The sequence below is a fragment of the Microcaecilia unicolor genome, chromosome 10, assembly GCF_901765095.1.
Source record: "Microcaecilia unicolor chromosome 10, aMicUni1.1, whole genome shotgun sequence".
Taxonomy (NCBI): Eukaryota; Metazoa; Chordata; class Amphibia; order Gymnophiona; family Siphonopidae; genus Microcaecilia; species Microcaecilia unicolor.
In genome coordinates this window covers 187,131,100-187,158,525 of record NC_044040.1, presented here as the reverse complement: position 1 = coordinate 187,158,525, position 27,426 = coordinate 187,131,100, and the positions used below count along the sequence as shown (strand labels likewise).

The 27,426-nt window shown below is 41.9% G+C and overlaps 2 protein-coding genes across 3 annotated transcripts in view; one reads left to right on the top strand and one right to left on the bottom strand.

The window, feature by feature from the left end:
- The window catches only part of RSRC1 (arginine and serine rich coiled-coil 1), a 331,221-nt gene extending 315,136 nt beyond the window's left edge, over positions 1-16,085 (bottom strand). The window contains exons 1-2 of the mRNA XM_030216713.1: positions 15,988-16,085; positions 9,229-9,419 (exon numbers count right to left, since the gene is read on the bottom strand). Of these exons, the coding sequence (XP_030072573.1) occupies positions 9,229-9,410 (182 nt within the window). The 5' untranslated portion in view covers positions 9,411-9,419; positions 15,988-16,085. The remainder of the gene's footprint in view (positions 1-9,228; positions 9,420-15,987) is intronic.
- A 3,200-nt stretch (positions 16,086-19,285) lies between these two features.
- On the top strand, positions 19,286-26,017 carry SHOX2 (short stature homeobox 2). 2 transcript variants are annotated; one of them, XM_030216843.1, is made up of 5 exons: positions 19,286-19,586; positions 21,995-22,203; positions 24,411-24,468; positions 24,812-24,900; positions 25,760-26,017. In XM_030216843.1, exons 1-5 carry the CDS (start codon positions 19,286-19,288, stop codon positions 26,015-26,017), a joined length of 915 nt encoding a protein of 304 aa, XP_030072703.1. The 2 variants fall into 2 exon arrangements, with proteins under 2 accessions (XP_030072703.1, XP_030072702.1); XM_030216842.1 differs by having other exon boundaries at positions 25,724-26,017.
- Positions 26,018-27,426: the final 1,409 nt, after the last annotated feature.

Below are 27,426 nucleotides of genomic sequence, written 5' to 3'. Positions count from 1 at the left end.
CCACGAGGCACTTTGTAAACACTCGTGGGGCAGAGGCGAGCCCAAAGGGCAGCACACAATACTGAAAGTGCCGTGCGCCCAGGCGGAATCTGAGATACTGTCTGTGAGCTGGCAGTATCGGGATCGGGATGTGAGTGTATGCGTCCTTTAAATCCAGGGAACATAGCCAATCGTTTTTCTGAATCATTGGCAGAAGGGTGCCCAAGGAAAGCATCCTGAACTTTTCTTTGACCAGGAATTTGTTCAGGCCTCTCAGGTCTAGGATGGGACGCATCCCCCCTGTTTTCTTTTCCACAAGGAAGTACCTGGAATAGAATCCCTGCCCTTCCTGCCCGGGTGGTACGGGCTCGACCGCATTGGCGCTGAGAAGGGCGGAGAGTTCCTCTGCAAGTACCTGCTTGTGATGGGAGCTGAAAGACTGAGCTCCCGGAGGACAATTTGGAGGCAGGGAGGCCAAATTCAGGGCGTATCCGCACCGCACTATTTGGAGAACCCACTGGTCGGAGGTTATGAGAGGCCACCTTTGGTGAAAACATTTTAACCTCCCTCCGACCGGCAGATCGTCCGGTACGGACACTTGTAGGGCGGCTATGTTCCCGTGGATCCAGTCAAAAGCCCGTCCCCGGCTTTTGCTGTGGAGGCGCAGGGGGCTGCTTAGGCGCACGCTGTTGACGAGAACGAGCGCGCTGGGGCTGTCCCTGTGCCTGACGAGGCCTTCGGGCCGGCTGGTTGTACCTACGCTTCGCAAAAGAATAGGGTGCAGCCTGCCGGGCCCGGGAAAAACGTCCACCTGTGGAGGTGGATGCTGAAGGCGCCCGGTGGGAGAGCTTGTCGAGAGCGGTTTCCCGCTGATGCAGTTGGTCCACCATCTGCTCGACCTTCTCGCCAAAAATGTTATCCCCCCGGCAAGGGACGTCGGCCAGTCTCTGCTGGGTGCGGTTGTCCAGGTCAGAGGCACGCAGCCATGAGAGCCTGCGCATCACTATACCTTGGGCCGCAGCACGAGATGCCACGTCACAGGTGTCATAGATACCCCTGGACAGGAACTTTCTGCACGCCTTCAGCTGCCTGACCACCTCCTGATAAGGCCTGGACTGCTCCGGCGGGAGCTTCTCGACCAGGTCCGCCAGTTGATGCACATAGGTCCGCATGTGGATGCTCATATAGAGCAGGTATGATTGGATGCGGGTCACGAGCATGGAGGATTGGTAGGCCTTCCTCCCAAACGAGTCCAGAGTGCGAGACTCCCGCCCCGGGGGCGCCGAGGCGGTATCCCTCGAACTCCGTGCCCTCTTGAGAGCAGAATCCACGACCGCTGAGTCATGGGGCAATTGTGGCCGCATTAGCTCTGGGTCAGAGTGGATCCTGTACTGGGACTCTGCTTTCTTGGGAATGGTGGGGTTAGTTAATGGTCGCACCCAGTTCCGAAGCAGCGTCTCCTTAAGGACATTGTGCAGCGGCACCGTGGAGGACTCTCTAGGTGGTGATGGATAGTCGAGGACCTCGAGCATCTCGGCCCTCGGCTCTTCCACAGAGACCACGGGGAAGGGAATGCTGATAGACATATCCCGCACAAAGGAGGCAAAGGAGAGACTCTCAGGAGGTGAGAGCTTCCTCTCCGGTGAAGGCGTGGGGTCCGAGGGAAGGCCCGTAGACTCCTCTGAGGAGAAATATCTAGGGTCCTCCTCTTCCCCCCACGAGGCCTCATCCTCGGTATCGGACATAAGCTCATGTAGCTGAGTCCTGAACCGGGCCCGGCTCGACGTCGAGGCACCAAGGCCTCGGTGTCGTCGAGCGGTGGACTCCCGCGCCGGCGGGGACGAAGCTCCCTCCATCGACGTCGACGGGGACTCCACCTGCGTGGCGGTCGAGACCGGCACCGCAAGCGGCAGCGGTGTCGACGGCCCCGGCGCCGGGCTAGAGCTCGCCGGCGCCACAGTCATCGGCGCCGAGGGCGCAAGCACCCCCGGCGCCGGCACAGCCTGGCGCATCAGCCCTTCCAGGATCCCCGGAAGGATGGCTCTGAGGCACTCGTCCAGGCCCGCTGCCGAGAAAGGCGGTGGGGCCGGTAGGGGTGTCGGTGCCCGGATCTGGTGGGAGCCAGGAGACTGCACCGAGGTGCCAGGACCCTGTTGCGTCGGCACCTCTATCACCGACGGGGATCTCTCCTCTCGATGGAGACGCTTCGGCGTCGACTCCTCTCCGACGTGCATCGAGGGCGACCGGTGACGGCGCTTCTTATCCTTCTTCCGATGCCCGTCACCGGCGCCGGGAGGCATGGAGGAGGAGGATGACGATCCCCCTCGGTCTCGAGGAACCGGGTCAGACAGGGTTCGGTCCCGTGGGCCACGGGCTGAGGGAGTGACCGGGGCCGACTGCCCACGCGGCCTCTCACCTCTACCCTCACCGGAGGACCGGCGGGCCGACGGGACCTGTTCTCCTGGGGTCGATGCCATCGGTGCTGATGTCTCGGGCATCGATACCGGTACCGAAGGACCGGGCGTCGATACCGATGCCGTCGAGGTCGACGTCGAGGGGCCGGCGCAAGTTCCAAAAATACGGTCCCGTTGAACTTGCCTCGCAACCTGAGTCCGTTTCCGGAGACCGAGACACAGGGGACACGACTTGAAATTGTGCTCCGGCCCGAGGCACTGGAGGCACCAAGCGTGGGTGTCGGTCTGCGAGATGGGCCGGCCGCACCGACCACACTTTTTAAATCCACTCGGGACCTTCGAGGACATCGACGGAAAAATCGCGTCGGCGAAATTAAAGTCGTCGATGGTGGCGGAAATCACACCTCGAAAATGAAAATGACCGTGCGGCCACTAGGCCGCAACGCTACGTCCCCGCTGGAAGCGAGGGAAAATGGGAGCGCGTGCTCCTTTTTTTTTTTTTTTAAAGAAAGGAAAAGTGGAGCGCGCGGCGATAAATTAAATATAAAAGAAAATAACAAGGTTCGCGTAAACGCGACGGTTTTTCCGGGGCTGAAACAGAGAGAGCGGCACAGGCACGACTCTCTCCAGGCGCGGAAAAAAAGGAACTGGCGGGAGCGGTCGCGCACGGGCGGGAAGACGGCCGCGCATGCGCGGTGGGCGTGCCCTGCGTGTCGACCGTCCCGCGAAGCTTTTTTCCGGTTGGTGGGGGCTGCCGCGGACGTCACCCAGTCGTGAGAACAAGCAGCCTGCTTGTCCTCGGAGAACTTGTGCTACTGTCTCTTTTGCGAGTTGTGTGAAGGCGGTCCATATGTCCATTGGTGCTTCGTCTGGAAGGCGATAGAGTTCATCTATGGGGGTTTCAAAGTTTGTGTCATTGTGTGTTATACGAACTTGCCAAATTCTTCGAAGAGAAGATCCTCAAACTAAGGAAAACCTTAGTTTGAGGATCTTCTCTTCGAAGAATTTGACAAGTTCGTTTGCTGACGGGGGGAGTTTCATTCGTCATTGTTATAGGCTTGGTGTTTATTAGGTTGTTTATGATTTTGTATAGTTTCTTTGTGTCACTGTAATCTAACCCTATATGTTCTTTGTAGTATTTCTTTTTTGTTAGTCTCATTTGGGTCTTTTATCTCCTATGTGCTTCCCTCCATGTGGTTTTGGTTGTTTCATTTTTGTCTTTCATCCAAGCCCGTTCCACTTTTCTGCAGTGTGTTTTTGCCACTTTCAGTTCATCAACCGGCTCACCTTTATCCACATGCTTATTCACACATTCAAATAAATGAAGCAAACTGGTGAGAAAAGATTTCCCTTGGTTGAGTCCATATGGATTCTGACCCATTAAACCATGTTTGTCTATGCTACATTGCAATGAACAGAAATTTAGAAAAGCCTTCATTTCTGACCAGTGACTGAGGAGTACTCTTAATTCAAAAATATGTCTAATAATACTAATCTTGTTTTTCTAACTATATAACACTGGCAAAACATTATGCTATAGCAGAAAACAAAATATTAGCAAAACAAATAGTCTGTACATTTTCAAATGCATCTTGTATTGCATCACACCTTATCATCAGATTATTGCCCTCCTTGAAAGGTGAACTAAACCAAAAGTAAGAGGCAGCAAAGGCAAAATATTTAATAGAACTTGCAACCAGAGAATTTGACTACCTGGAAAATGGAATTCTAACAAAAGAAAAATATATTAGATCACATAATTGTGTTTTAGCCACAAATTTAAAAACTTGTGAAAGGCTTCACAAATGTTAAGTGCATTAAAATGGCAATTAGCAAGCATAACTGCATTTGTGAAATTTAACAAATATTAAATTTGCCTTTTAAGTGCATCTGCCCCACCTGATGTCATGGGAGAAGGTTCTGGGACACTGTTGCAGGATCATATCATTCTGCACTCCAGTTTTTCTGCCCCTCCAGCCCTCCACCTGCACATTTGCAACTCTCCTTAACTAGTCCCTTATTTTCTTACTCCTGTTACTCTTATCTTATTTTCTCCAATTTGTTTTAAATGTACTACTTAGTAGCTTCATTGCGTGCACCCTAGTATTTTTGGAAACAGTAAACAAGCGATTCACATCTACCTGTTCCACTCCATTCAGTATTTTTTTTTTTTTAATGTATAAGTTTAAATCATTATTTCATAGAAACATGACGGCAGATAAAGGCCATATGACCCATCCAATCTGCCCATCCTCTGTAACCCCTAATTCTTCCTGTTCCTAAGTGATCCCACATGTTTATCCCATGCCTTTTTAAATTCTGGAACAGTCCTCGACTCCACCAACTGCACCGGGAGGGCCATTCCACGCCTCCACCACCCTTTCTGTGAAATAATACTTCCTTAGGTTACTCCTAAGCCTGTTCACGCTTAACTTTGTCATATGCCTCCTCATTCCAGAGCTCTCCTTCATTTGAAAAAGACTCTCTTCCTGTACATAAATGCCCTTGAGATATTTAAACGTTTCTATCATGTCTCCTCTCCCTCCTCTCTTCCAGCGTATACATGTTGAGGTTCATAAGCCTGTCCCTATAATTTTTGCATTCAAGACCACTTACTAATTTCGTAGCCGCCCTCTGGACCAACTCCATCCTGTTTATATCTTTCCATAGGTGCGGTCTCCAGAACTGCACACAGTACTCCAAATGAGGCCTCACCAGAAACTTATACAACGGCACTATCACCTCCTTTTTCCTGCTGGTCATGTCTCTCTTTATGCACCCAAGCATCCTTCTGGCTTTGGCCATTGCTTTTGCTACTTGTTTGAAAGCTTTAAGGTCATCAGACACAATCACCCCCAAGTCCCACTCTTCCTTCAAACACTGAAGCACTACACCCCCTATACTGTACCATTCCCTCAGATTTTTACGACCCAAGTGCATTTTTTGGGATTAAACCTTAGTTGCCAAATATCGGTCCACTTGGACGACTTTACTTGGTCCTTTTTTTGTTAAGACCAAGCCTCAAAAAAGGTGCCCGAACTGACCAGATGACCACCGGAGGGAATCGGGGATGACCTCCCCTTACTCCCCCAGTGGTAATTAACCCCCTCCCAACCTCAAAAAAAAATATTTAAAAATATTTTTTTGCCAGCCTCAAAAGTCATACTCAGGTCCATCAAAGCAGTAAGCTGGTCCCTGGAGCAGTTTTAGTGGGTGCAGTGCACTTCAGACAGGCGGACCCAGGCCCATCTGCCCCCCCCCTACCTGTTACACTTGTGGTGGTAAATGTGAGCCTCCAAAACCCACCAGAAACCCACTGTACCCACATCTAGGTGCCACCCTTCACCCATAAGGGCTATGGTAGTAGTACAGTAGTGGGTTTTGGGGGGCTCAGCACACAAGGTAAAGGAGCTATATATCTGGGAGCAATTTATGAAGTTCACTGCAGTGCCCCCTAGGGTGCCCGGTTGGTGTCCTGGCATGTCAGGGAGACCAGTGCACTACGAATGCTGGTTCCTCCTACAGCCAAAGGGCTTGGATTTGGTTGTTTCTGAGATGGGCGTCCTGAGTTTCCATTATCGCCGAAAATCAGAAACGACCAAGTCTAAGGACAACCATCTCTAAGGTCGACCAAAATTTCCAAATTTGGGCGTCCCCGACCGTATTATCGAAACGAAAGATGGACGTCCATCTTGTTTCGATAATACTGGTTTCTCCGCCTCTTCACGAGGATATCCTCAGAAAAACTTGGGTGTCCCTTTCGATTATGCCCCTCCACGCCCACAGTGAATCTAAAGTTACCTCTGTCGGTTTTGCAAGCAGTTCTGGCAAAGATTCAGGAGCCTTCTCTCGTTCTGTGCCTCGTTTATCCGCTTCCAGAGTTGCAGGGTCACGCTCTCTGGAGGGGGTTATCAACAACCCCTCTACCTCCCTCTCATTTCAATATGGTAGAGCTTCACTCGATTCTGGGCCCAAACTGATCCCTGGCGGCAGCCCCGTCGATCCCGAGAGGGGAGAGCTAGTCCTCTGCGGTTGCGGGGGCAGAGGTCTGCTATGGGGGCTCAGCGTGGTCTCAAGCCCAGGATATGCCAAGTGTTCTGCCAACAAGCCGGCATCCCCTATGGGACCACTCCCGATCTCTTGACCAAGTCCCGGGGTCCTCAAGAAACAGTCCATTGGACCGGCAGGTAAAGGGTCTGGCAGCAGGGAAGCTTGGGCTGCTGCCCTGCCTCGTCTTTTTGGCATTGTTTGTAGCTGAGAGGAGGACTGCAGCTACTCCTAGGTGCAGGGCTTTTTTTTGAGGGGGTACTGAGTGCCACCACCTTTTCCATTGTCTGCTAAAATTGACCCATGGGCCCCAAGTTTTAATGAAAGAGCTCAGGCTCTACACACCAATTCTGCCTTGTCATAGATTCTGTGACTGGTTGCAGGGGGCCTGGTTATTGAGGGGTGGGTCCCTCAGTGATCACCCTACCCCTGAAGGGTGGCCTGGCATTTGAGTACCGGCACCTTTTTCACTAGAAAAAAATGCACTGCCTAGGTGCTTGCGGCCATCTTGGAATCCCGGCTCAGAAAACTCCACTCAGTATTTTATAAACCTCAGCCATCTCTCCTTCAAGCTGAAAAGCCATAGCCGCTTTAGCCTTTCCTCATAGGGAAGTCATCACATCCCCTTTATAATTTTCGTCACCCTTCCCTATATCTTTTCTAATTCCACTATATCTTTTTTGAGTTGCTGTGACCAGAACTGCACACAGTAGTCAAGGTGTGGTCGCACCATGGAGCGATACAAAGGCATTATAACATTCTCCGTTTTGTTTTCCATTCCTTTCCTAATAACGCTTAACATTCTATTTGCATTCTTAGCCACTGCTGCACATTGAGCAGAAGGTTTCAACATATCAACGATGATGCCTAGATCCTTTTCCCGGGCGGTGACTCCTAATATGGAACCTTGCATCACATAACTATGGCTTCGGTTCCTCTTTCCTATATGCATCACTTTGCACTTGCTCACATTAAGTCATCTGCCATTTGGATGCCTGGTCTCCCAGTCTCGTAAGGTCCTCTTGCAATTTTTCACAATCCTCTTGCGATTTAACAACTTTGAATAACTTTGTGGTATCAGCAAATTTAATTATCTTACTAGTTATTCTCATCTCTAGCTCATTTATAAATATGTTAAAAAGCAGTGGTCCCAGCATAGACCCCTGGGGAATCTCACTATCTACCCTTCTCCATTGAGAATACTGACCATTTAGCCCTTCTCTGTTTTGTATCTTTTACTCATTTTTTAATCCACAATAGGACTTTGCTTCTTATCCCATGACTATCTAATTTCCTCAGAAGTCTTTCATGAGGTACTTTGTCAAATACCATTTGAAAATCCAGATACACAATATCGACTGGCTCACCTTTATCCACATGCTTATTCATCCCTTCAAAGAAGTGTAGTAGATTGGTGAGGCAAGATTTCAAACCTAACTCCACAACACTAGTATTACCCAAACACCAATCCTTTCCCCACATCTCTCACTATTGTCCTACTCTATGTAATAATGTCATTTCTGATACTTTGTTTCATACATTGTATTAACTCTGTGATACTTGTACCATACTCTATGTAACTATGTCATCTGATACTTTGTTCCATACTTTGTGTTAACTCTGTGTTACTTTGTACCATACCATGTAAGCTGCAATGAAGCTGCTATCGAGGGGGAAAGAGCGGGGTATAAATACTACAAATAAATAAATAAAATAAAAAATGTTGACTTTGTCTTATTAATCCATGCTTATGTATATGCTCTGTAATTTTGTTCTTTATAACAGTCTCTACCATTTTGTCCGGCACCAATGTCAGGCTCACAGGTCTATAATTTCCTAGCTCATTTCTGAAACCCTTTTTAAAAATCGGCGTTACATTGGCCACTCTCCAATCTTCCGGTACCATGCTTGATTTTAAAGATAAATTACATATTACTAACAATAAAACTGCAAGTGCATTTTTCAATTCTATCAGTGCTCTGGGATGTATAACATCCAGTCCAGACAATTTGCTACTCTTCTCCATTACATCTTCCATTTTTACTGAGATTTGTTTCAGTTTCTCTGACTCGTCAGCATTAAATACCATTTCTGGCATTTGTATCTCTCTCACATCTTCCTCAGTAAAGACTAAAGCAAAGAATTCATTTAATCTCTCCACTATGGCCTTGTTTTCCCCAATTGCCCCTTTTATCCCTCAGTCACCCAGCAGTCCAACTCATTCTTTTGCATGCTTCTTGCTTCTAATATACCTAAAAAAAATTGTTCTTCTCAATTTTTGCCACCAATGCAATCTTCTTTTCAAAGTCTTTCTTTGAGTTCCATATCAGCGCTTTGCATTTGTCTTGCAATTCCTTATGCTGTTTCCTATTACTTTCATTTGGATCCTTCTTCCATTTTTCTGAAGGATTTTCTTTTAACTCTAATAGCTTCCTTCACCTCACTTTTTAACCATGCCCTTGTTTGCCCTTCCTTCCTTCCTCCTTTTTAAAGTTTTTTTTCTGACCGTTCTCATTTTATCATATGTAGTACAATATTTTACTACTATACGGTTTTTTGACTTAGGTTTAAAAGTCTCTTTAAAAAGCTCCATCCTGCTACGTTTACCAACTTTGAGGTGTATGAGGAATAAAAATAGGAAGAAAAGCAACACCATACATGATCATTTTCTCAACAGGAACAGATCAACCACACTGAGAAAATATACTGCAGTTCAAACCATAAAACATTACACCCTTCAAACAGACTTTTCTATTAGCAGAACTGTCTTTAATACAGAGATATTCACCTTCTGTCATATGAATGGGAGCGAGAGTGGTGACCTCTGGACCTGGACCTTGATTTCTTCCTTGTTTTTCTACGATTGAATGTACGACTGTCTGAAGAACTACTTGAAGATGAACGTTTGCGATGCTTTTTTTTCCTCCGGCTCCTATATTCTTCCTCCGTGTCCGAAGAGTGACGTCCCATTCTTGTAATCTAACATCAAGAAATGTGCGTGTATACCATTAGTATTCCTTATATATATGTGTGTAAATATGTAAATGTACAAACTGTAGACATGATCAGTCAATATGTAACCAAAATTGTGTGAATTAAAACTTGTAAGATGCTTCTGCATATTTTCAAAATTTGTCATCTATGAAATATCTACATCCCAGTATCTCATTTAACTGTCTTACTGTGTTTATCAAAACACAGCATCTGCTTCTGTTTGAACATTTTTAATAAGGAAACAGTATGCTGTATCGAAAAAGCTTTTGCCATGTAAACAGGATAGTACATGAAATATTTTTAAGATTTAGAAAAACAGATGAAACAAAATGCTATTAAGATTTTTCTTAGAGACAGAAACGAATATCCCTACATTTAAATTAATTAATTAGTAAGAGAAAGCCAAAGCGTTATGTTCAATGAAAAACACCACTGTATCCAAGAAACCAATAAAAGGTCCAACTTTTATTTCAACGTGATTAAAACAAAGGTCTCCTATATAATATCTGAAGTTTCTCTTACAATTGTATACATAATGCTCTAGCTAAATATTCATACAAATATCATTATTTACAACAGAATATTAGCTTTAACCACATTTCATCTTTCCTAGCCTGATTTTTTATGCTCTTTTACTACTACCAATATCAATTTTCACCGAAAGGGTCAACTCTCATTTGTCAAAAAAATGCATGAATGTGGCTCAATCACATTCTCAATTTATTTTCAATAATGCAAGAGCTGAGATGAGCACTTGCTGGCATTGAACAGGGTCTGAAGCTGTACAATAGTTTATCATCGATATCATTAACAGACTTAGGGGGCCCTATGCAGAAAGCTATGTGCTAAGAGTTCTGTGATAAAGCTCAGTGCTGGGCTTCCCAACATAAATGTAAAAGGAAAAAAATGCTCCCCCATGCTGTAAGAAAACTGAATGCAAATGGGCTGTGCATAAAAAACATATGTTAACATGGATGAGTACACCAGGTGCATATGCCCATGGGTCTGTGCTGGCAGCAACTATATTCTGGTGCACAAGAAAACCATATCTTCACCTGGATTTGCATGTGCATACATCCACACCACATATGCTGGAATACAACTGTGCATAAATAATATAGTGCAACAATATTATAACAAATAATTGTGCAACAAAAAAATAGCACTCCAGCATATATGAATGCAAGTCTAAGTGCAGATGACAAAAATTGATATTTTCAAGAACTGTGTTAACAGTTCAGAATTTCTTTCTTCCAACACACTTCCTCATTTAGATTCTCCTCTTCAAGGAAACCAGAAAATGTTGCAGGTTCCATATGCTTGCAACAAAGAAAAGAAACAGACATAAAATCCTCACTAGTACTGACTACAGAAGAACGGTTAATACAAGTCCTGGGGAGGAGTAAAGGTTTAGAACCCTGTACTCTGAACATGTATACCTTGGAGGAAAGGAGAAACATGGGTGACATGATACAGACGTTCAAATATTTGAAAGGTATTAATCCGCAAATGAACCTTCTCCGGAGACGGGAAGGCGCTAGAACTAGAGGACATGAATTGAGGTTGAAGGGGGGCAGACTCAGGACTAATGTCAAGAAGTATTTTTTCACGGAGAGGGTGGTGGATATGTGGAATGCCCTCTCGCGGGAGGTAGTGGAGATGAAAACGGTGTGTGGGATAAACACAAAGGAATCCTGGTTAGAAGGAATGGTTCCATTGAGTATTAGCGGAGATTGGGTAGCGACGCCGGCAATTGGGAAACAAAACAGGAACTGGGCAGACTTCTACGGTCTATGCCCTGATTGTGACTGAATTGATAGGGGTGGGCTGGAGAAATTTTAAGGGGTTTCAATGTTAGCTTCAGAACTTACTACAAGAACAGTGCTGGGCAGACTTCTACAGTCTTTGCCCTGAGAAAGGCAAGGACAAATCAAACTTGGGTATACATATAAAATGTCACATACCATTAAAAATGAGTTTATCTTGTTGGGCAGACTGAATGGACCGTACAGGTCTTTATCTGCCGTCATTTACTATGTTACTATATGTTACTCAGCCTTTGGGTGTTCTGAGCACTTCTTTGCATCTGCACTAAATACTTAATATCTTTATTAGCGTGCAATTTAAATGGGATGTGCGCCGATGTCTGTCTGAGCCCTTCCGCCCAAGACTGTGAGCTAAAGTCAAGCTCACCTGTGCACAAAGTCTAGCACACATTGTTGTATTAGCCCCCAAATCTCTACATTGTAGTATGCCTCATGGATTACATCTTTTACAAATTCCGTAGTTTATTTGGAATGAAACTACATGGAGATTTCAGACAATTATTGGATGACTCAGTCCTTCAGAAGATTGCTGGGACAAAATTATTTTTCTATCCTACTGCTTTTGAAAAGTCAACCACAACTTACTTTCTAGGTAGTATTTTGCCTTCTCAGATTCACTGTTTTCCTTGTAGTTGTATGAAAATATTCATTACAATTTGTGTCTGACAGTATACCCTATATCACAGCTTCAAACTGTGGGTTGGGACACCAAATGGGGTAACATAGTAGATGACGGCAGATAAAGATCTGTACAGTCCATCCAGTCTACCCAACAAGATAAACTTATAGCATAAGGTATGATGTGATACTACATATGTATACTTGATCTTGATTTGTCCTTGCCATTTTCAGGGCACAGACTGTAGAAATCTGCCTGGCACTAGCCTTGTTCTCCCAACTTCTGAAGTTGTAATCGAAACCCCACCCAAGCCCATCTAAATCTGTCCAGCCACAACCAGGGCGTGTAAGTCTGCCTAGTATTGTCCTATCTGTCCAGCCACAATCAGGGCACAGACTGTAGAAGTCTGCCCAATACTGGCCTTGTTCTCCAGCTACTGAAGCTGAATCTGTCCAGCCACGATCAGGGCACAGACTGTAGAAGTCTACCCAGCACTAGCTTTGCTTCCCAATTACTTGTGTTGCCATCTAATCCCTACTAAGCTTGTTTGGTGGACTGGGTGGGCTCACATAAGAACATATGTGTTGCCATACTGGGAAAGACCAAAGGTCCATCAAGCCCAGTATTCTGTTTCCAACAGTGGCCAATCCAGGTTACAAGTACTTGGCAAGATCCCAAAACAGTAAAATAGATTTTATGCTGCTTATCCTAGAAATAAGCAGTGGATTTTCCCCAAGTCCATCTTAATAATGACTTATGGACTTTTCTTTAAGGAGCTTAGCCAAACCTTAAGCTAACTGCTTCACTGCATGCCCCTTAGTCCTAATGTTTTTGGAAAGCGTAAACAAGCAATTTATGTCCACCCATTCCATTCCAATCATTTTATAGACCTCTATCATATTCCCCCTCAGCTCTCTTCTCCAAGCTGAAGCACCCTAGCTGCTTTAGCCTTTCCTCACAGGGAAGTCATCCCATCCCCTTTATCATTTTCATCTCCATAAGTGCATCATTATTCTGCACCGGGGAGCGGGGGGGGGGGGGGGGGGTAAGGAGTGACAATGTTATCTGGCCACAATAATGGGGTCATGGCCACAAAAACATTGATAAGCAATGCCCCATATCCTGGAAAAATACTTCCCAAAAAGTTACAACACGTTTCCAACTTTATCAATACTGGATCCCATTAATATTACTTCATGCTTTGAAATGTACTGAATGTCAAATATTAGTGTGACAGTATAGCTATGCTGAGCTCTGGGTCTCAAGGGCCAAAGCTCTGCCTGGTTGCTATATTTTGGGTACTCTGAAAACTAGACATGTTAACAGTCCAAAAACTAGGGTCGAACCCCTCCCACCTACTCACCCTGCTAAACAGTACATTATTATCATAGCTTTTCTTGTTATTATCACAAGCACATTTTAAAATCTTGTGACTACTTCATGAAAGCTCTTTTTTTTTTGTCTACAAGAAAATAACTTACTGATTAGCATGGCTGACAGTCTGATACGACTTAGATATGTGGGGACAAATGATGTATGGAATAAAGTGACTGCCAATAAAAATGGTATCATTACCTGAGATGAAGGCAAACTAGTGTATCAAGCTAAACTATTTTTCTAAGAATAAGGGCATAAAATGGAGATAAAATGAATGCAAAATTTTTACATATCTTATGCAAAATCCAAACTGTGGAAAGCTGACTTCTGCTTTACTCAAAAAAGAGAATTTAGTCATCAATAGCTCCTCCATTGCTAACTCCAGGCTTTGCGCCTTTTCTCTCGCGGCACCTTATGCCTGGAATAGACTTCCTGGACCTATACGTCTAGCGCCATCTCTACCTGTTTTCAAATCTATGCTGAAAACCCACCTTTTCACTGCTGCTTTTTAGCTCCCATTACTTCCCTCACCCGTAACTGTCTTGTCTGTCTGTATTATTTAGATTGTAAGCTCTTTTGAGCAGGGACTGTCTCTTTGTATCAGGTGTTCAGCGCTGCGTGCGTCTGGTAGCGCTATACAAATGCTAATAATAATAACCTTACTGCAAAAGAGGATGCTCACTGAGCATAAAATTTTGACTTTCATTAAACAGGGCACTGAAAAGTTTACTTATAACCTTCTACATATTAGTGTTAGCGTTAAACTGTTCTGCACTGGAGCGCAAATCTTACCACCGGTATTTCCAATACAGAAGCAACATATTCACTTTCCTGCCGATATTCAGCGCTATTTAACCAGCCAGGAACATTTAGGCAGCTAATCTCCACTGAATATTCACAGTTAGTGCAATACAGCAATGGGGCCCTTTTACAAAGCAGCGGTAAGCCCAAAGCAGGCTTATCGCACGCTAATCTGGAGCTACCGCTGGTCCAATGCGGGCACTGGCCGTAGTTCCAGCCACAGTGTGCACCATTCCCAATGCTAGGGAAAATCAGCCTGTATTTTTTTAGTGCTGCACGCTACCCAGTTACCGCTGGGTTAGAATGGGAGCCCTTACCAACACTGTAATTTATGTACTATCCAATAATAAAAAAAAAGTGTCCGATTTTGATGCTATAAATGGTATCTGCATCAGACTCAACCATCTGATTTGGGCTTGGTGGGAAAAGCTATTTCTCCACAGATTAGAAAGACTGCAAAAATTCCAAATGTGGCCAGTTTTATAAGGCTTGGGTTGAGTGGCCCAGTAGTTAGGGTGGTGGACTTTGGTCCTGGGGAACTGAGGAACTGAGCTCGATTCCCACTTCAGGCACAGGCAAAGTCCTGGGGAACTGAGCTCGATTCCCACTTCAGGCACAGGCAGCTCCTTGTGACTCTGGGCAAGTCACTTAACCCTCCATTGCCCCATGTAAGCCGCATTGAGCCTGCCATGAGTGGGAAAGCGCAGGGTACAAATGTAACAAAAATAAAATAGATACTATTGGAGATTCTACATGGAATGTTGCTACTATTGGAGATTCTACATGGAATGTTGCTATTCCACTAGCCAACATTCCATGTAGAAGGCTGCGCAGGCTTCTGTTTCTGTGAGTCTGACGTCCTGCACGTACGTGCAGGACGTCAGACTCACAGAAGCAGAAGCCTGCGCGGCCACATTGGTGATCTGCAAGGGCCGACTTCTACATGGAATGTTGCTAGTGGAATAGCAACATTCCATGTAGAATCTCCAATAGTAGCAACAGTGGAGGAGTGGCCTAGTGGTTAGGGTGGTGGACTCTGGTCCTGAGGAACTGAGTTCAATTCCCACTTCAGGCACAGGCAGCTCCTTGTGACTCTGGGCAAGTCACTTAACCCTCCATTGCCCCAGGTACAAATAAGTACCTGTATACAATATGTAAGCCGCATTGAGCCTGCCATGAGTGGGAAAGCGCGGGGTACAAATGTAACAAAAAAAAAAAAAACAGCTTTCTAAACCAGTGAGCCATGTGTATTTTCTTTTCAGCAGGCATAATCCTTGAGGGAAAAGAGTGTGTGTGAGACAGAAAGAGTGAGAGTGTGTATGTGTCATTTCCATGTGGAAACTAAATAACACGTAACGTACAGCATTTAGCCTTCACATGAAAAACAACACTATTTTTACAGCTGCTTCGTAAACCACCAATTACGTATTATCAACTCTTAAGCGCCAATTCATAAAAACTGTATAGCAGACAACATGTACATAAACAGTCTACGCCATCGACATTACCCAAACGTAAAATACAAAAGTGAGCTCCAAAGAATTAAAACAAAAGAAAACAACCCTACAGCTATGATAAAAGTCTCGTCTCATTCTGCTGCAGCCAAACATCCCACAGCCAGAGCCCCAGGAACATTTCCGACAGTGTGAAGAGCTCTGGGAGAATCGGCTCCGTTCCTCGAGTTCTCCTGACACCTTGGGCCCAGTCCCGGGGGTTTCCTCAGTAGAATGCTTCTTCAGAGGCCGGAGATACACAGGAGCAACCGGCTCCGAAGACCTGGGGGTCTCTGGCAGCTGCTCGCCGGCTGAGGTGGGTTTTCCCTCGGCTCGGCTGAAATAGGCCGCGGTGGTATACGAGAAGCCTTCCGCAAAGGGAGGGGTACGGTAAGGAGGAGAAGAAGAAACCTAACCTAAACCCTGTTTGTTATTACCGTGAGTGCCCGCCGCCGCCGCCACCACCCGAATCTCCCAGGCCCCGGCGCTCACGGTGCAAATGGCGCGACCTCCTTTTCCAACTTTGAGATCAGCGCCAGCGTCGCGCCGGTAGAAGCCGGAGCACATCGATGGTCAAAGGGAGGAAATCGAGCGTCGAGACGTCGATTCCCACTGTACTAGTACTGCTCCTCCTCCATGCGCCAAAGGAAGGGAAGGGAACGTACTGTAACTTTTCCCACTAGGGTTTTCTCATAGTAAAACTAAAAGCATGGAGAGAAAGTCAAAAGCTGTCGGCCACCTTTCGTGAACTATTTGCCACTATGAAAAGATTCGTAGGCAGCTGTGATGAACAAAGAGCTGCTGTGGTTAGTAGGGATTTGTAGTGTATCTATCCTAGAGTAGGTTGATGGTGGCCCATCAGTGATGGATGTTGAAAGCGGACGCGAGATGACGTGGATCAAAAGTAAAAGGTCGTTTCGGTTAAGCGTTTGAAAAGACTGTAATATGTATTTCCTAGAATGCATAGAAGGCACGTTTCCTTTGGAACCTTCTTGGCAGAACCTGTTGGGGTAGGAGAGGGAGCAACAATTTTGTTTCTCATTAGATAGAGTTTGGATCCATTGGGTATTCTGTTTTCTTGTAGGTAGTGAGAAACTGTAACTCCTGATACAGATGTAATTAATCTCAAGCAGTTTGGTATTTAATAAAACACACGCAGACATACAATTCATAAATCATGTGAGTGATGTCCATAGTGACCCCTGTTTATAAGGCTTGTGGCATTATACACTATATATCATTTGCTGATAAACTGACGAAACAACCTTTCAGACCTAGTCTGTGACACGGAAAGAAAACTGACACTTTTTATTTTATTTTCACAAATAGCTACTTTCAAACGTGTTAAAAACACTATATATTTTAAGTAAGGAAATTGTGTTATTATGTGTTTTATTAACAAAATCTTAAGATCTAGCAAGTATTACCTGCTAGAAGAGTAAAGTCGTTATGTTTCATATAAAAATGTGTGTATTGTGTGATTTGTCCACGTTATATCCTTTTGTATGTACAATTACTATGTAACATGTTTTAGATGACAAATAGCAAAGCTGTGTTTCGACTTACATAACTTACATAGTTATTTAATGTTTTTGTAATATTTAATTTCATTCTCATTTGTATGCAAAATCCCTGTATGCGGCACCCAAAATTTGAATGGTCTTTGTTACCATTCAAGCAACAGAAAGATGGTGTCGGGTCATCTACTCTAGGTCTGTCAGTGTGCCTTCGTAAAGTAATTAAGAATAGTTATGATATGATTTGCTTCAAATGCATTGTGCCTAGATAGATACGTCTGTCTATAAATATAGATCTATACACACATATAAACTTTATTTTTACTATTTAAATGTATTCAAAGGCGAACATCTTTGCTGCATTTATTGTATTCCCTTGTCTTATTGTCATTTAATATGTTTTAACAGTCTGCCAGTCTCCACATTTCTTAATTTTATATTATCGTTCAAATTTCATTTAGCTACTCAAAACAATAACTCCAAAGACTATCACTCTTGCAAAAACATTTTAATCTATACAAAATTGGGTAAACTGTACCTCACAACATTTCTCCACATAAAGTAGAGTTTAATCACTGTGGAAAGAGTTAAACAAACGTATCCAACACTTGTACAAAGAAATGTATGCCTTTTTGTTTTTAGCAATACTAAAACTGCAGGGATTAAATTGCTTTATATTAGGCACAACTGGAAAAAACATCGAGAATTCAATCATTCTAGTTAGATTTCATATACTATATTGGAGAAAACAACAGTAATGTGAATGTTATATTTCAAGAGTCAACATTAAAAATCAATACATTATGACCACATTTAACTATGTTATTAGAGCTTTAACAAAGGTGCAAAATAATTGAATCCGTAATAGCTGTCAAAAAAAATCTTCTGGTTGATATTCTATAAGGGGAAAAAAACATCAGAGAACCTAATTTAAAAAAAATACGAAATCATTCCATGACTAACCCTTCAATTTGCTATATGAGAAAGTGTTTATCTGTAAAGTTTGTTATTCTTAAGCATTTTAAGTGTTACATTTAGGCCGATTGTTTGAGTTATAATTTACAATAACTGATACTGTATAAGATATCTTAAACCAACAAGTTAATGTTTATATTCTATAATTCATAAAGACGAGTGTGGGAGAGGTAATCATCATTATTAGTTTCACGTTATATCAAGATCTATTTTCAGTAATGAACCCACCATAAGCAGCCGAGAACCACACACGGTTTTCCAAAATATATACAGAAGTTGTTTGGTCAGAATAACGTGCTCAGAGCTTTTCATGTATTTTCTAAGGTCAGCTAAGATCTCAAAAATACTTATACTGGCACAGGGAAGTGATCGTCATACAGAATACTATCTGCTGCAAGTTCCAAAAACCTGTAGGTTTTAAATAAAACAGAAATATTTTACACAGGACAAATCATCGTTGCTCGCTTTTACATTTTGTATTAGGACCATGGAGGTGTGAGGTGCAATGTCATGGAGCACACACCAAGAAAAACTTTTTTTATTATTATTTTGGGTGATGAGAAAACATGTTGGGGTATCGACAATAAACAATTCTAATTGAGATACAATACGTCAAGAAGCATCTGTTGAAACACTTTGTCAAAATAACAGTATAGATTAACACGTCTTTAATTAACTTCTGTTTCCGTGGCTTGCATTACCTGCAGGACCACAGCACAAGCATTGAGTAAATGAGACACTGGCTGGAAAGAAGCCCCCTCTTTTGCTTGTCCTCTGCGAGCAGAATTGTCATTTTCAGTTTGGCCACTCCCTTGCAGATCCTGCTTAGCTCCCCTGTGTTTCCCTGACTCAGGACACTAGCGTAGATCTACGCCTAATTAAATTAATTAGGGATTCTTGTCAATCCGGGATTAATGGCCAATAGTAACCTGACCACAAAGATCTGGAAACTGAAGAAGCAGTGATCCTTTCCTGGTGATGTTAGGAGGACGCTGCTCAAGAAGGGGGTTCATTTAAAGATCCGAGGGGAGGTAATTTACTCAGAACAAGGGGCAGGCTTTGCAAAGTATAAATAGTGCGACTTCTATACCACGCCACTTTCAGATCTGAACTGTTAGCAAAGAAAAATCATCAGTTTGTGTTTCTTTCCAGTCCCATAACACTATTGATGTGTTACTACTGACGGCGTGGAACTGTTGAAGGGAGCAGAGGAGCTGCAGCAACAGCGGCGGCGGCAGCAGCTATGGAAGAACTTACAGCTTTTGTGTCCAAGTCCTTTGATCAGAAAGTGAAAGAAAAGAAGGAGGTGATTAGTTACCGGGAGGTTCTAGAGAGCGGATCCACTCGAGGGAAAGAGTCGGGATGTGGAGAAGGGATCCGGGAAGACGGGAACCCTGCAGCCCGGGGAAATGGAGGGGGAGGCGGTGGAGGAGGAGGAGGCGGCGGCGGTGGAGGAGGAGGAGGAGGAGCGCGATCCCCGGCTCTAGAGTTGGACCTGACTGCCGAAAGAGCCGGGGAAACCGGAACGCCAAAACTCACCGACGGTAACTACCAAGCAATCGCACATAAGCAAGCACACACGACAGATATGCAGCAGCCCCCAAGACTCCACACAGCACTGATATGCAGCCATTCTCAAATTAGAAGCAGACACAAACTCATCTGTAACCTCAGCTCAGCTTCGTAACCTAATTATGTGTTCCGACAAAGAAAGTAGAATATAGTTTGACTTCTGCTCCTTTCTTAGCAGTCTATACTATTCATACAGAACAAAACCGAGCAAATTCGTATGTGGTATCTTGACTAAAGTTTAGGAGAATCCATTTATTTATATATACCTAGGTGTGTACAGAAAAATTGTACATGTACACAGAAGATACAATTAATCTTGTGGAACAATCGATGATATATATTTGTAGAGAGAGAGAAGAGAGAGTAATATTACATTTTTGCAGCACTCTGCTATTTAGAAAGCCCTTTTCCTGTTTCATTGCTCTGCTATCGATTCATCAGTCTTTTCTCCATGGTAGTTTATTTTTGTTGTTATCGTTTACCACCAGCTTGATTTGGCTCTGAACTTTAATGTTACATTAGAATCAATGTGTGTAAATCCCCCCCCCCCCCATTAGATTTTGATATTTCTCCATTTTTTAAAAAAATTGACAGCACTTTTATGCTTCAATCATTAGCATTTAAGTACAGTGAGCCATTTCAGCAAGTGCTTTAACAAAGGCCACGTAGAATAGTACCAAGTCGCTCGATCCAAACGGTGTTTTCAGATGTGACATATTATATAACCATTGGCCAAATACATGAAAAATACATATTTAAACCAGTGATGTTCTGATATGGTGATTCATAATTGTAAATATTTTCAAGCATCTAATAAGTATTTCATATGAAATTAAACAACCGGAATACAATAGCAAGATCTCCAAATGGAAAGCCAAATTATGTACAAAAGACACATTATGATACTGATGTATAAAATTGTTGGGCAAATGTACCTGTTCTTACATTATGTTCTCGGTACCGATCGTGTATTTTCATATATGTACACAAGTGGTTAGGTCAGGATATTGGCTATGTAAAATGGCTACACATAAAATATAGATGGACGATTGCTTAGTCAAATAAGGTGTTAGTCATATATTTGAATGTCTGGTATAAAAGCAGATGCAATCTTGCAGCTGTTTACTTTAGACCACGGTTCAAATAATAATTTCTCCCTAGATCGGAAATCAATTGAGAACATCTTCCGGAAATCATTTTATAAACAAACTGCAATATCGAACATGATAAAAAAGCTTTAAGCACATGGACGCAATAAAACAAACGGTGGTCTTCAAAGGTGCCAATAAAAAAAAAAACACCCCACAGGCATTCAACTATAAAACATGAATTTACTGTACATGCGTTATCGTAAAAAGCTGATTACATGACAGGAGCGCATTCTGATCTGTCTGAACAGACTGCTTTCTGTCACTGAAACAGTTATCAGAACACCGAAAAGTGTTTTAAAACCTGCACAAACAAATGCATTAAAATAATTGAGAAAAAAAAAACAGGCACGTGTTTTATTTAAAATTTTGTGATCTGCAAAAAGCAGGAAAGAATAAGTAAGACAAAACAGAGATGACATATTTACTAACCTAATCTCTTGATGCGGTTTTGAGGTTTCTAACTAACGCTGAACAGATTGTAATTTTTTTTTTCTCTCTCTCTTATCTATTTAGATGGTTTTATTGATAAAGCTAAGCCTTTTTTCTGATGTACACGCGAGCCTTTTCATAGAACACTAACAATGGCGTGTGCCCTATTCCCTGTCCGATAATAGGATAGTGTGAGGTCCCTCAAAAGCTCCCGCTGAGATACTGTACTGGATACAAACGGCAAAGTCCCCTAGGAAATCATTAGCCTGGCAAAACTATAATGTTGCTTGGCTGAACTCTTTGGGGGATGTATCCTGTAATTGTAACTGCATCCCTTTTGTTCTTCCAGTATCAGAGTAGCAGAAGAGGGCATTAGCAGAAATATACAGCTTGTTTATTCAATCAATAACCGTGCTAGTATTATTTTTCAGATAAATGATTTATTTGGAATTTTATTTCTTTTTATCTTTTTAATAAGTAGCCTATTAGGTTCATTATTTAAAAAGTTTCCATCTAAATCGGGTCCAGGACTGAACCCCCCCCCCCCTTAAGTATGCAAGTTAAACAAAATGTTTGTTTTGTTTTTCTGTTAAAGTTTTCATAGTTCTGTTATGACTATGAAAACGCGTAAAAAACGCGTTTTTGTACGCTTGATAAGTACATTGTATGCATAATTGACCTCAGTGTAATCATGAATTCCCGTTCTTAGTCCATAGAAAATTTTTTTCCCCAAGAAGGGAGATGGCACGCAATGACAGAGCCATACAATTTTTTTTTTTTCCTGTTACTCTCCCTCCTAGTTTCTCCAGAGTTGAAAGACAGAAAAGAGGACTTGAAAGTGCTGGAAGACGAAGGACAGACTAAAATCAAGCAAAGGAGAAGTCGAACTAATTTCACCTTGGAACAGTTGAACGAGTTGGAGAGGCTCTTTGATGAGACGCATTATCCAGACGCCTTCATGAGAGAAGAGCTGAGTCAGAGACTGGGACTCTCCGAGGCCAGAGTGCAGGTACTGGTATGGCAGGACGGTACAAAACCGAGGCTTAATTCCTCTGTTCCCATTTCCAACCTTTCTCACCTCAGTCCCAGTCTTTTTTTTCCCTATGTGCTTTTTTTTCATTTTCTACTTAATTGCATATTTTTTTCTCTCTACCATCCTTTCGGTTGGGCTCATATTTTTAGCTCCTCATTCTTCATCTTGTCCCCCAACTTCTCCATCATCCCTCTCTTTTAACATCTTTCAACTGGTCTTCCTGCATTTCTCAGGTTTGCTAAATCCCAGGTCCAACATCGCCATTAAAAGTTTATTTATTCATTTAATGGGATATTATATATAGAGAAAAGCGTTTGCTTTTACAAAGTTTGGAGATGAAAATGTTGCTCACTCTATGACATCGTAGTCGATTTACAATATGCTGCTTATTGTATGGTGTCCGTTTTCTGATTTCAGTTCAAGATATTTTTTAAAATAAATTCACACATAATGCTGATCTAGTACCAAGGCCATCTTGAACTACATAGGCGAAACGTTATTTAGTTGTACTTTCCAAATGAAAAGCTTATCTAAATTACATTTAAATTGTAAGATGCAATAACTAATCTCAGTTCAAAACACTTTTGTAAAACATACATAGTGATTTGGGCGCGTGTTTTTAAATACACACCGGTAAATAATTAGATTTAAAAACTTTGTGCAAAAATGGTAACAGTAAACTTTTAAAAATAACCTTGTTTATAAAATTGAGTTTCTTTGGGGGATTATTATTGTGGTTGTTTCCTAAACGTTGAAAAAAAAAAGCACGAGAATAATATAAACAGTCTTTTGAGTATGAGTGGTAAAGTGTAATAAAGAAAATGTACAGGTATACTGCACACATACTTTTAAAGAAGAAATCATCTAAGTTTTGCTTTGTTTTATTACTGTAAAGCGTGAAAAAAAGGGAAATTTATGGCCAATATTCGTTGAACACATGGAGTAGTGTAAGGCCTCAAATATCTACAGCTGCTGAACTATTTCTGTAACAGATACGCTCCATCTTTGTGTGTGTGTAAGACCCCGCCATCTGCACCAAACTATGCTCACAATTCTTATGGGGTTTCCCTGACTCTAATAATAGGATAAGGACATACACAGATCAATCAAGTCGAACCAAAAAGTAATAATGAAGCAGCCTTTGTTATAGTTCACAAAAAAAATAATTCTGTTAACTATTTTCAGTTTTCCACTGAGACGCCAGTCTACTTTCGTCAGGCAAATCTTAAAACACACCGCTTATATTACGAGATCTGGCTTACAAGCTTGTAGAAGAGAACGTCATCCTTATGGATGCTTGTTCCTCCCAGAATGCCAGCCTAGCACACAACTCTAAATCCAGCTATACAAACTAATTTGAGATTTTAAAATTAAACATCATTAGTTTAATCAATGTGAAATGTGACGAGGCTCATTTTCAAAGCATGACTTACAAAGTTACATAGGTTGCTTATGCTTTGAAAATGAGCACCACGATATCCTGCGGTTTAATGACGGTTTTGTAAGCATTATTCTTTAATGAAAGTTCTTTACTTAAAATAGCATGATTATTGGGTAGGACATAAACGTATATTCTCGATCTTTATTTTTCTGTTACAACCAACAATTCAAAAAAAGAGGAACGGATATTTTAATTCCTGAAATATTTTGTAATCAATTTTTATTAAAAACCACTTTAACTTTTATGAATGCAATGTGCAGTATAAGATTATCATAATTATGAAACAATTAGTCTTCTGAATTATCTGCTAAAAAGACACAAAGGAACAGAAATTCTATAATTAAATGTAGTGAAGCTTTTATACTACTAGTAGTCCCAAAATAGTGAATCATTAAATGCTTTGGCGTTTAGATTTTCTGAAGATCAAACTAATGAATATTACAGTCTATTAATGAGAGCATTCTTCTAAGGCCTTGCTGCACAAGCATCTAAACCCATTATCCGAAGTTTGTATTAGATATCAGGGAATGATTGAAATCTTTGGGGACTGTAATGTGGAAAGATGAAACCAAGGCTAAGAAAGTAATTTACCAAGAAACAATTTATGCAGCAAATTTGAAATATATGCTATACTTTTTATATTTTCCGATAGTCGGGAAAATGTAGTTTGATTTTAAATATAAGATGTTGTGCTTAATTAGTATACCAATATTCTAGCAGTGTGGTATCTTATTTTCTTCAGGTTTGGTTTCAAAATAGAAGAGCAAAATGCAGAAAACAAGAAAATCAACTTCATAAAGGTATGTTTTAACTCAAAAGAGCTATACTTCCATTTCTCAGAAAATTATTAATAAATAATATACAGCTGCATGGCTTACAACCGAGCGGCTAATAAAAAGTAATAGTATGGTTATCCTTGAAACCTTCTTAAACGTCTTATGGCATGATATTGCAAAGAAATTCAGTGATTCATATTTCATGCATGTTCATATAGCTGTCTAAAAACAATAACCATTAAAGGAGTCAAACATTCAATGGAGAATGACTCTAGTTATAGTATTGACGTTGGGGAGAAGAAACTGGGCTAATTCACTTTCCAGTCGAGTGAAGTTCCTTCTTGTTAGATCTTGTTATTTGTTGCAGGGGTTCTCATTGGAGCAGCCGGACAGTTTGAAGCTTGCAGAGTTGCACCATATGTCAACGTAGGCGCTTTGAGGATGCCATTTCAGCAGGCAAGTATATTTAACCTTTATTGTAATGATCAAATCCTACTAGAGCTGTGGTAGAGAGGCGACTTGCTTTTTTTTCTGCTAGAGCAATTTTAGGACAGAATAGATATCCCACCTCCTGAGATGTAATGATTGTTGACAGTCTGTCTACCATAGTCCTACTGAGCTTATATGTAATGTTGCTATTTGAACTGCTGCAACTTCCAAACACTGTAAATACAGCTTACTTCTAATACTTTAAAAATAATGGTTATAAGAACGGATTGTTTCAAGCATAGCCATCAAAAATGTCACTGTGCCTTGTACTATAATTTAATTTAATTTACGTACAAAACGGCACAGTTGCTGTAACTACGACCAAAAAATACTTTTAAAAAGTTAGCATGCTCTGTGTTTAGAAACATTATAATTTCACATTTGTACTAGTCTACTTATCCATACTGGATCTACCTATTGTTATGTAACTTTTATCCATATTAAAATGAAGCCATCTTTTAATGGTATCTACTGATACCTAAAACACACGCTGTATTTACAAAAAAAGTTTTAAATCAAGCAGAAATATCTGTAGGTTAGATTATGTTGTTCAGTTTATGATGTTTTAAAATTATACTTTCTTAAACTGATCGCTGGCAGAGCTGCTTCTCAAAGACGTCTTAAACAGCACTACAGATGCGCTCAGTTCTGCCTTTTAATCGCTCCCCCCCCCCCCCCCCCCGAATCCCACACAGACTTAACCTTCTGCTCATCTACTCGACCCCGCCAGAAGTTAGGTGGTGTTAATGCTTTTCTTTCGGTTTTTGTTTCCTTATTGCATATCTTTTAGGATAGTCATTGCAACGTGCCGCCCTTGTCCTTTCAGGTTCAGGCACAGCTGCAGTTGGACAGCGCAGTGGCGCACGCGCACCACCACCTGCACCCTCACCTGGCCGCCCATGCTCCCTACATGATGTTCCCGGCGCCGCCATTCGGACTGCCATTGGCCACGCTGGCTGCCGAGACTGCGTCTGCAGCGTCAGTGGTGGCCGCAGCGGCGGCTGCCAAGACTACGAGCAAAAACTCCAGCATCGCGGACCTCAGACTGAAAGCCAAAAAGCACGCGGCCGCGCTGGGTCTGTGACCTACGCGCAGTCGCACCTCGGGAGCCAGAGCAGTAAAGAACTTCGTTTCTATCATTTTAAGTGTATGGTTTGCAGTTTTGTGCAAACAGACAAAATAAACAAATTAAAAAAAACAACAACAACATGAAACCAACAAAAAGAACCTCGAAACAAAAAGGAACAAAAAGACTGGACAGAGTATATTTCTACGAGATATTTAAAGCAAAGCTGAATAATTAAAAAAAAAACAATGCCACAGTTTAAAGAGTTAGATATTTTCTTTGTAATAAAGTGTGAATACAAAAAAATCGAGGTCAGAAAAAGTAACACACATGATGATGATTTTAGACGTGAATAAGAGAAGGGGAAATGAAGGAAGAAAGCATCCTTACGTAAACGAGAAGGATTTGCCGGTGAGAAGTCCGCAGGTTTGGAAACGGACCTTTTCTGCAAAGTTCACTTTACTTTGAGACACTTGTAAGCGAGGCGGGCCTCCTTTCAAAACTCATGAATCGCATCTTCGATTTTCTCAATCACTTAGAGAACAGCAACGTGAAACAAAAAGACTTTTTTTCTCTGAATTTCTAGTGGAAAAAAAAAAAAAGAAAATGTATGCGGAGCAGCAGAATTTTGATTTGCATGTACTAGTGTTTCATTGATGGCGTCACTTGCATTTCATGGTCTTTAGTAGTGAAAATGTTGCTGAAAAATATTTTCTCTATTTTGGTGGACAAAAAAAAATTTAAATACATAAATAAAATTATCACCGTTTTTTACACGAAACAATTCCGCATTGGATGTTTTTTTGCTGACCACGATCCAGCCTTGTCTGAGATCCACGAGGGAGGCAAGGAGCTTCTCCTTTTTTTTCTAGGCTCTCATAGGAGATAAACTGTATTTAATTCCATTTTGAATGATGCACATCCCAAGTTATATACTGGATAAATGTAAAATATGTTAATATACACGAACAAAGTTTATTTTGGCTAAAGTGGGAATTGAAAGGACTGCTAGCATTTCTCTTGTTTAAAAAAAATGTGTCTATTCATGTATACTGTGACATTTTTTTTGTTTATTTTAAATACACAGACCGCTATTTAATGTGGGATATCTTAAACCTGATAATTTTATCCCAGTTTGCTATCAAAGTTTACTTGTAGGTTTTGGACAAAATTTTTTAAAAAGCTCTTCTATGAACTTTGCCGGATGGGCTTTTATAACTGTTCTCCATGAAAACAAAAATTATTTATATTTTCCATATTTTTTCTAGTGTATTTTAAGTTATTTTAAAACAAAAAAAAATGCTGTTGTTGCATTGCATTTGTTGTCAGTATAATATATTTTGTTTCACTCACGTTGTTTCACCTTTGTTAATCCTTTCGAGTGGCACACATTTCTAAAACAAAAATACTTGGAAAAATCTAAATGG